General features: G+C 38.7%; 1 protein-coding gene across 6 annotated transcripts in view; it reads right to left on the bottom strand.

The window, feature by feature from the left end:
• Positions 1–10,626, bottom strand: part of FAM151B (family with sequence similarity 151 member B) — a 26,222-nt gene extending 15,596 nt beyond the window's left edge. For 4 of the 6 annotated variants that reach the window (XR_003256347.1, XR_003256349.1, XR_003256348.1 and 1 more), the window contains exons 1-4: positions 10,411–10,626; positions 8,354–8,519; positions 2,680–2,897; positions 795–930 (exon numbers count right to left, since the gene is read on the bottom strand). Coding sequence is in view for 3 of the 6 variants with exons in the window: in XM_026083813.1 (XP_025939598.1) it covers positions 795–930; positions 2,680–2,897; positions 8,354–8,519; positions 10,411–10,429 (539 nt within the window). In the remaining 3 variants the exon portion in view is untranslated. Of the gene's footprint in view, positions 1–794; positions 931–2,679; positions 2,898–8,353; positions 8,520–8,927; positions 8,993–9,582; positions 9,717–10,410 lie in introns of all 6 variants that reach the window. The other 2 variants (XM_026083815.1, XM_026083814.1) reach the window with 2 other exon arrangements.
• Positions 10,627–10,678: the final 52 nt, after the last annotated feature.

Genomic DNA, 10,678 nt, shown 5'->3' with positions numbered 1-10,678 from the left:
CAGCATCTTATTTTTCTACCCCTTCTACTGCCTCTAATTACTTATACATTTTTCTGACAAGTGACTGTCTTGAAGTTTCTGTCTTGGGTTTTGACTGCACACCTGGACTGGTGCTTGAGGAACAACTTTATTAAAGTTTAGATAAGCAGAACAGGTGATAAAGATGAGTAAATTACAAGATGTGTGAAGGTTTTATTCTCATTCTGTTACATATATAAAAATAATTTTCCTATGAAATTATTATGGGCTTCTAAGAACCATTTAAAAATAGAAACTAAGTCATTTTGGAAACCACAGAATGTATTCAAGTACCTAAGCAAAATTCATTTGGTCTCATAGCAAACCCGTTAACTTCCAATTCAAAAATCACATCTTTGATGTTTCTAAGTYGCATTATTACAAGAAATATAAACGCTAAGTATATAAAAATGTAAGTATTTAAGTTGAATTAATTCCAAAATGCAACAAACTACTTGGTCTATTTGACTATATTGGTCTTAAGAATGTTTGCAATGGAACTGGATCACAAACCTCTACAAGATTCAATACCTATGAAGTAATTTTAAAACATCTTTTTGGAATTTTAATGTTTTACAGAAATGAATAGTCCGCACTTCTGTACACAAAACAATTTAAAAGCTAAAAGAATTAAGGAACTCAAGAAATAAACTAAAAAGGAAAAATATTTTCAATGTAATTGGGATGAGTGTGTACACATAAATGTGCTGTATTTCATATTAACAAATATGTGCCTTTATAATAAAACTGCTAAAAATAACCGCCCTCAAACTTACCTATCCGACTGTTGTAATAACCAGCATAGCTCAGATACCGACTGTCGTACTAATGCCGCTCTTACAGGGAAAGTTACAGGCTGAGAAAGCGTATTGCATATTTGAGCCATTTCTTTCACCATCGTCCAGTCATAGCCTACAATAAAGACCATTTGATTAAAAAGAATTCTTCGCAAATACGATTTCTATCAAAAAAAAGACACAATGTTTTGTAGAATAGTTACGTTTTAGGACAAAACTTTAGCAAATGTGAGTGTTGTGAATCATAATTCTAAAAGTGATATTGCCAAATGATTATAAACAAAAAATGTCATCATTCCAGGGAAAAAAGCAATACTAAGAAGGAAAGGGAAACTTATTTTGAAAATCCTTATTTCCAGTAACTAAAGCATTATTTTCAATACAGCTATAGAGTGTGGGGTTTTTTTAAATGTCCAGAGAATTATATCGTTGCTTGCGCTCTAAAAAAAAGACTTGACTTCAATACAGGCTAGTTTTAACTTCGTAGTGGACTWCAAAAACAGAAACACTTCAAAAAAAAAAAAAAGGATTTCAGAATGAATGCAATAAAAGACAAAGTTATACAAAAATGAAGCAGGTAAAATGTTTTCTACTTAAAAAATGCTAAAAGCAAGCAATCCAAAACACTTTGTAAGTGTCAGCTTTTAAGATTTTTACAAGCACTATAACTAGTTGAAATTATATTTAACTGCTCTCTTATTTCTACTGGCTATGAAAATCTTAACTTCAGTAATGACAGTTAATCATTTTTTCTCGATTAATCATATGCAACATAGTGACTGAACAGACAAAAAAACATCAAATCTTAAAAAAGGTTTTGCTGGGCAAACAGCAACTTGTAGTTATAATCCATCAAATTACCTGTTTTTCCTGGATCTTACAGTGTAGCCTTAATCAGCATTAACATAAGTTGAAATTTAGAACCAAAATAAAATTACCAACTCTACTAAAACAATTACTTCGTAAAGTATTTCCAGTGCATGTTTTTAGTAACTTTTTACTGTACTCAAAATACTTTGGAGAAAGTATTATATAGTTTAGTAAAATTACTGTATACCATATAACAAAATCATAAATAACACAATACTAAATCTTGCTAATGACTAGTTATCAATTTGAAAAGGTGTCCAATTTTGTTGCTGTAGTCACAGATAATTTCAGTGGGGACTAGGCTAATGCACACAAATGCCCGTGTGCTGGGCCCCCTAAACCCTGAACACAGCAGCCGTGAGAACTGTGGGAGGGAGTCCGTGAAAGAGACTCTAAAATAGTGATGACATGTTCAGGATCTAAATTCTAGTTAAGGAGTAACAGTAAGAAACTGCAATTAGGTTTTCAAACTGACATTTTAAAAAATTACTAACAGATCAATAAATTGGAATTTTGGGGGCAAAAATTTTCAGTAGAAACAAAACATTAAAAAGTGTTGATGTACAATTTGATTTTAGTCATCTAATGCAAAAGCACTTTGATAGGTTTTTAATTACCAGCTAAAATGCTATTTTTGTTCAGGAAATGTGCCAAAATTCCAATTAACAAACCAAACCTGCTGTAATTCAGGGAGTAGCTATACCTGACAAAGGGCTTAAGCAATGTGGCCCAATAAATTCCTCAATATGTGAGAATAAGTTAAATAACAAAAATATCCGATCCTTATACAGTTCTGTTGCATTTCAATTAAACACTGAACTAACTGCTATATAACACACATTATCAACTATCCACCAATAAAGAAAATAATTCTTTTTATAATCACTATTATTTTCAAACTGACAAAATGCATACAATTTATTTTGAATCGATTTTGAAAGGAATTTGAACAAAATTGGCTCTGCAGCATAAGTATTATATTTGCCATCTTTACCTTTATTGTGTTTTTCAGGGTGCCAGCCAGTTGACCATCCCAGTGATAAGGTTACATTTGGGAAAAAAGAAGTGACAGTGTCAAGGAATCCCTTCGCTTCCACTACAGCACTGCTTCCATTAGGTCCTGGCAGAATATCTGCATTGATCCAAACGGGTCGTCTCAAATGCGGCTCCACACGCTCGAGAAGCTCCAGAGAAGGCCGCACAGCTTCTAGACTGTACCAGTAACACACGGTCGGTAAGATGCGTTTCTCAGATTAAGAATGGAAAACATACAGTACGTGTACAGATGAATACGCTAAGAAACTGTCCCAGTAAAGCCAGAGAGCATCTGGGCAAACACTGAGGACCCTTTCTACCGTGAGCTGACTGTAACGGCTGGGTAAAGCAAGGCCTGAGCCCCGCATTCCCCTGCGGCCCAGGACGAGCTGCTCCATAGCGATGGGCAGGACTGGGGTAATCTTCCTGAGAAGTTACTTCAGCGCAGCTGGTTGGGGGCACAAACACGGTTCTTCCCTTTTCCTGACGCTTGCTGCTCAGAAAGGCCACGTTCAGCGGCCTGTCCCTCCGGCTCCGCACAGGCACCGCTCACGGAGACACGGGCTCTGCCCTCAGGAGCTGCGTCTCGGAAACCACGTGCAAGGAGAGGCTACGCACAGGCCTCAGCGTTACCACGACAGACCTGGGGAACAGCTTGCATTGCAAATATGCTTGAGCTGGTTGCTACCAACTACGAGATGCAAGAGACAAAAATTAAATGAACTGCTTGACTGATGGATACATTTTACTTGGAAGGGCCTGTATGTCCAGGAACGAGGACTTTTCATACTTGGAAAATGCCGTCGAGATACTGCAACATACAGCTCTAACTGCTGAATACATTTGCATTTACAGAGAATTGTATCTCATGGCTCTTCTAATTTGTGACCTTTTAAGAGTCGGATTTTTTTTTAAAAATAGAAAGCTTGGGATAGATTCTAGTAAAGGAAGCTACAATAGGCTCTGACTAATATTATAGTTTAGATTAAACCACTGAATGGAAGAAACCCCAAAGTCACACACACACTATTATGAATTTAAATATGTTTCYTCTATTTACATATGCCCCTGAAGTTTATATACTATCAAAAGGGTAAAAATAATAGCTTGAGCTAACATTAATGGCCTAAGTATTTTTCATGTTGTCTGCGGCCAGAACAGCTCAAATTTTCCCTGAATTAACACACAATGGACAAAGTCAAAGCCAGTGGAATGTCTTATTTTTCTTTTTTACTACAAAGTATCTGATAAGGTGAAGAGAAAAGAGCCCCCAGTAGCTTCTTCTGAAACAAACAAAACCCCTAGRCTACAGCAATGTTCTTACTGCACAGCATTTGGAAAATTCATTTGTGTTGCCTACTCCATATTAAAATGATTCTGGCATTTTTTCAAATGAGCCTCTGAAGTCCTTTTACAGAATACATTCATTTTTGTACGTAAAGCCAGACAACAGGATATGTGATTAGAAGGTCAGTCAAGCAGGGAAGAGTGGAAATACACAAAATATTTCCTTTTAAGCATTGTTGGAATAATCTTTAATATTTCAGCAATGGTATTCAAATACTATCCAAAAGAACATCAAATCCTGTGTTACTCATTTGAGTATATTTGCACTGAGTGCTTGTAATTTTTAAATGCTTTTATACGATTAGACTCAAATAATGCAATATTATTTTAAAAGCTTTTCTAAGTCATTGCACTTGGCTGGAAACTCCTTATGGAAAAATAAGAAGTAGCTGTTTTTAAATGACTTTAAACAATAATTAAAATTAATTAAAAAAATCTACTTCTCCTTTCCCTTCCCCATCCAGGCAGACATCTACAGATTCTGTAACAATAAAAGGATTTAGCCTGTCCACATTTCTTGTATTTTCACACAACTTTAATGTGAAAATTGTAATTATATTATGCAGGACAAAAGGCACAAATCACATTTTACAACTCTATCAATTTTTGCATTTCTGTAGCACACTAAGGCCTTGATCAAGCTCTTTTTAACATGGGGGTGGATACTCCATCTGTTTCAAAAACAGACATTGTACATGCATATGCAGACAAAGCTAAAGTCAGGAATTGCAGAAATGTGTATCTGAAAATCACAGCTCACTTTGAACCCCATTTCAAACTTTTCAAAGCAATCTCATGGGATTTTCAGGTGTATTTACCATTAACACTTATGAAACAGCACGGTTAAAATTCCAACTGAACCTAAAAAATTTAAATTAAAAATTTAGGCCAAAAAACCCCGGAATCTACTTCAACATACATACACTTCAGCATACAAAAAGCAATAAACTTCCTTTCTGTATTAGAATCCACACTGAAAAAATCTGACACCACAGGACAATGATGAGGCATTAGATCAGATATTCAAAGGATTACACTTAATTCTTGAACAGACACACTCCAAAGCATTTGTTAATATTGGAGCTGATCAGGAAATAGAAATCCTTTCTTTAAAAAACAAACGTTCTGGGGAAATAAAAATTCATGCTGGTATTGGCTGATGTTTCTGCATCAATATGAATTTTAGCAGTCCTGGAACAGGATTTTGCTTTTTATCAGAAGCCTTCCCGGAAGGCCCCGATATTTTCATTCCCCTCCCATGGGAGGGAACGACCCCGAGAAAACTCGGTGACCACAGCAGAGACCTGCGCGCTGCCGGGCAGGGGAGACCCAGGGCGCTCAGCTCCCCTTGCAGCCTGGAAGCAGCTCTCCAGTTTCCCAGCTCTAAGACTGTCTTCTACAATTTCTTCATGCAAGCAGAAAAGAAAACTGACACAAGCTTTCCAGACAGGCACTATCATTTCAGTTTTCCCAACAGAAAAACTTTGCTCAGGGCCAATTATATTTCCCATAAAAAAATTCTGTTTTTAAAACAAGGGAAAGAGTTTCAACAGAAAACTTTTAAGCACTTCTATTCATTATTAATCCTTGTGTGGGTCCTAGGAAGGAGCTCACTTTCTACCAGATGGAAAGATGTGGGCAAGACCCTTCACTGCAAGAGTTGAGAACACAAGGAAACCCTAATCCTGAAAGCAGTTTGTGGAAAAAGTTTCTAGATGTATCCTAACTAAAACTGAATTGCTACTAATGGTAACTGTTGAATTATCAAACAGAAATCTCTTCATATAACTCTTAAAGCCAGCTTTATGGAAAGCTGCTGTGTTGTAACAGCTATTTTACTCTGTAACTTCTCTGAAGAAGTCATCTACCCAACATTCAGATTAGCTAAATCTTGGACCCAGGGGTAGAACTTGGTCTTAGTTCTTATAAAAGACTAAGCTGGGGAAAAGAAATAAGCTAATTTGCAGTAACACAGATTAATCATGACAGAACACCAAATTAGCTGTTAATCTTTTTTACTTTTTTGATAACTCAGAGTATGAGAGGAACCAGTAGGAAGGCAAAAAATATTGACAGTACTGTCAGGAAAGAGTGTGACAGTGCTCTTCCCCCCCCCCCCCAACCTGTCTGTAAACAGCACATAGCCAAGGGCTAATTAAGCATGTGCCCACCCAAATATGACTATGAGTCAACCATCTTACCCCATAAACAGGAGGCAGCCCAGAGCCCGGTGAGCTCTCCTGCATGGCAGCAGGCAGCATGCCAGGATCTCCCCTTGAGGAGGAACACCTCTCAAGGTTACTCCTCAAGGTCAAGAGATTTCTTACCCGYGACAGATCCTCGGTAAGTGACTAAKAGTGCGCTGAAACTTTGCAAACTTTGCTAAGTTGCATCTCTGATTGATTGTGCACATAATCCTTTAGACAGAAACCGTTGACCAAGTCTGGGACTAAGACTGGATCCAGCTGCCCCCAGACTCCTCTGAGGAGGAGTCTAGAAAGCAAGGGGGTCCACTCTGAACCTCATGACTCCATGAGAGGGTTTCTTGACAACTTCGTCTGATCCTGCCCTCCATGCAGTAAATAACCGAGTGTACCTTGCCATCAAATCTTGTTAAACCACTGTTTTATCTGCCATCTAACTTTGTTAAATCACTGTCTTATCTCAATAAAATATATTGCTGCTTCTCTCTTACAAGTGAAGTGCGTCACTCATATGCGACAAAGAGTCAGTCATCAAACCTGAGGTTTTGCTCTTTCTGGAACAAAAAGTCCAAAAAGTTGTTGAAATGCGTAACAGTTTCCTTAAGTTACTTTATTACCCAAAACTGAGTTTTTACGTGACCACGTGAAAATTCTGCTTATCTTATCAGAAAGAGAATTTTTCATGAAATGAGCAACACCAATGTACTGTAATGAAAGATGATCTTCCAAAGATTTCTTCATGGAGTGGAGAAAATATTGCTCCTCTTCTTAGTCATCATGCAGCATAGCACTGGCATCGTTTATCAACACTTGAATAATTTAGTCTTGAGAAAATGGAGAATGATCTTATATGCAAATTCATGGCCACAAGGTCCACAATGTTTATATGCAGCATGGTTTTCTGTGCTGATCACAGACCAAGTTCCCCCAGTCTCAGGGTTGATAGTTCTACCAGAAACTGTAGATATTTTCAGGGAGCTGGGCAGAATGTAAGTAAGCATCTTGAGAGCTGGAAACCATTCTTAGTCCCTTACTAGCCTTCCTACATCCAAATGGAGCTAAATTAATTTGAAATTTTCACTGGGACATGACCGTCCAAACTAAGGGCCCTTAAATTTATCTTTTTGCTTTCTGCAGCCTATCAAATAGGAAGCTGTAAGTCAAACTGTAGCTTACCCATGTCCACCTACGGTGGACTCAGCCAGCTCCCTACTTCCATGATATAACAAAAGCAGAAGACTGCATGAATTTTTCTGTCACAAATTGTCCATGCCTTGTCTTTCCATTTTGGACACTGCTCAACTCCATTTGTGGGGGGGGGGGAATCCTAAGAAGTAGATCCACTTGCTATTACATAAACTTTCAAAGTATTCCTGACTGAGAAAGCCATTTCTACTAAATTTAAACTCCTTCTCCTTAAAAGGGAGGCACTGGGGCATCTCACTGAAAGAAACATTAAGAAATGTTCAACACATGCAAATAATCTATTTTTTTCCAATCTCAATTTCAGGGACTGCTGAATTAGTTTGGCCAAATCACTTAAACAATTCAGCCTGCAATACACTTGGCCTGACAAAAAAAAAAAAAAAAAAGAGTTTAAATAGTTACTGCTGGGCAAAGTCACAGGCAAAATTGAACAAAATACTGAATGAAAAGCATGAGATAGTAGAAATGTGTAATTAAAATTAACTCCTCCTATAATAGTTAACAATTACTATATAGCAATTCAGTAACTAGTTCATCGAATATGAAATCATTATTTGTAGTTCAAAATAATTGAAAGTTTTAGAACTAACAGCTTCACTTCATCCCTTAAAAGCAACGTATGAATCAAAAATACTCTTCTGGTGAAAAACAATTCACCCAATAATTCATACTGCTTAAAACTATGGATTTATTCTCATAATATATTCAATAACACTGATTATATTTCACTGTATGTTCTGTTCAGTAAAACACTATATTAAATTGCACATTAAAAAAAATTTTGCTCTTTTGTCACCAACAGATAATTAGCACAATCAGTAAAACAGTTAATTAGCACGAATGCAAAGTATATACAATTTTTTTTTTTTTATATACCTCTTAAAATCCAGCTTGATGCCTTTGTTTGTCTTCACAATCTCTTTTAGCCATTCCCGCARTGTGTTGTCACTGTCTGTTTCAGGTGGATGAGCCATGATAGGGTCACCATTTCCTCCCTTGTCATCACGAAGAAGAATATCTGCTTCTATCATGTGAACAGCACCTGTTTATTTAAAAAATAAATGCTCTAACACAAGCAAATCCAACAGTTCCAGTGTCTGTTTCAGAATCACAATTACAAGGAAAGTTTTTGTACACGGGACTGTGCACACTTACTCCACGAAGATCATGTACGAAGAGTGCACTGCTGTTTGAGAAGCAACAGAGAAAGCATTGCTTCCCATACTTCAGTCACAAAACTCTTTAGAAATCTACAAGCAAGTGAAAACTGATTTTTAAAGGCACATTTGTCAAAGCAATCACAGTAGTTTTTTAGAGGTATAGCTAAATTTCAACTTTTTCTTCTTAATACAAGATTCCAAAGCTTTTAGAGAAAAGGTCATCAGAAAATGTTAACATTGGCAAAGATTGTATTTTCCCCTTGGCTCATTCTCAAAATTGACCAACCCACCTGGGCCAAAATTTAAAAAAGGAAGTCAGCCAACCAGTCACAAAGTTCTGCCACGAAAATGTTAGCTGAAACACAAGAAAAATGATGGAAACCTTAGATATGCTCTAAGTTCTTGAAAACAGCTTCCTATAATGAGAAGCATCTGAACAACCAGGGCAGTGCTACGGTTTTGCAGAGAATTCAAACATATACAGTTAYGTAGACTAAAATCCAATAAAAAATAATAATTATACTATCAGTAGAAAACAAATTACATAAGTTACAATCYTCCCAATATTCACATACATCAAATTAACATTCACTGAAATAAACTGGTCACTAATAACTTGAAGTACTTTAATCATCATGAACCAGGAAGGAGGGGGGGAAGCAATAAAATTATCCTGTAGAATCCAAGAAGCATTACCCAGTATGCTCCAATATTTCAGACCATCTTTAAAAAAGCTAAAAGAAGATCTAGCCATTTAAGACCAAAACATTTGGAATCCTTAACTGTTTTGAGAAGATGGACCAAACTTTGCAGTAGAGCCCTGACGAATGCCTGACAGGCATAGCAAGCAACTCTACAGAGAGTTACTTCAGAGGCACCTATCTCCTAGGGAAAAGCACTTCAGCTACTGCTCTACGGGGAACCTCACGAGCAAAGTTACCGCACCTTCTTCACAGGCACATTTGCTCCACAGCACACTGCCCTTTCAGCACTGTCAACACTGAACTTCATCCAGCGGATGGATGAATGGATGGAGTTTTAGTTGGATCATTTCCATTTTCCAATTTTCCGGAGTGGATCTGCAAATGGACGTGTCAGCAGCACCGAAGGGCCAACGCATCGTGAGAACAAGCCGGTAAGAACAGGAACAACGTGATCACTGCTGCCAAGAAATGGGCCTATCAGGGAACTAAAATCCAAGCTCAGTAGGACCATGATAACAAGATAATTTTATCTGTAGCATAAGTTTTTGTATTCCTCACTATCTTGGTGGGAACAAAAGACTTAACATTTTGTGTCCTTATCTAAATATATAGGTTGAATGACACCCAGATGAGCTCAGTCAAGTGCATTAAATCAGAACTCCTTAACCACTGCTCTTGACTACCGACAGGTGAGGAGGGTCGCTGTCAATCCCAAGGTCCGACCCGAAAGATGGCCTCCATGCCTCGCAGCCTGCTGTCTTTCTCAAACTGAGCTGGTTGGTCTGGTAAGAGGTATCACCTCTACTTCCCAGCCTCGCCTCGTCCCGCCAACCTTCAGGGCGGCCCCAGCAGGCAGCACACAGGCGTCAAGCCCGGGGGGCCCTTGCCGGAGCGACGGCGACCGGCCCTCGCCTCCTGCCAGCCCACGCCGGCTGTTAACATCGATCTGGGGAAGGCGTAAGGTCGCCACCCGCAGCACCTCAGCAAACGTTAACGAAACACGGGGAAACGCTGGTTTCACGAAAGCGGGAACAACAGTAGGTCTGCTTTTCCATGCATTCGCACTTACTTTTTATGGCCTCTTCCATTCGGGACTTTTTGTTTGCTGCGTGATACCACGTGATTTCTGCCCCATCTCTCGCTTTAATGCGGTTTGACCTCAGGAAATAATCCAATATATTTTCACTCCAAGCTCCTGCGGCAGCAAGGCAAAACCTTCCCTAAACTCCGCGCTTTCGGGCGCGGCCGCTTCCGCGCGACACCCGCGCAGCTGCCGCCAGCGGCACCAGGGCCGAGCCCGCCCCGCCCCGCCCGGGGGCTCCCCGCCGCCGCCGCCT

Source organism: Apteryx rowi, unplaced genomic scaffold, assembly GCF_003343035.1.
Source record: "Apteryx rowi isolate R43461 unplaced genomic scaffold, aptRow1 scaffold_616, whole genome shotgun sequence".
Taxonomy (NCBI): domain Eukaryota; kingdom Metazoa; phylum Chordata; class Aves; order Apterygiformes; family Apterygidae; genus Apteryx; species Apteryx rowi.
This window is presented reverse-complemented; position numbering and strand designations above follow the sequence as displayed.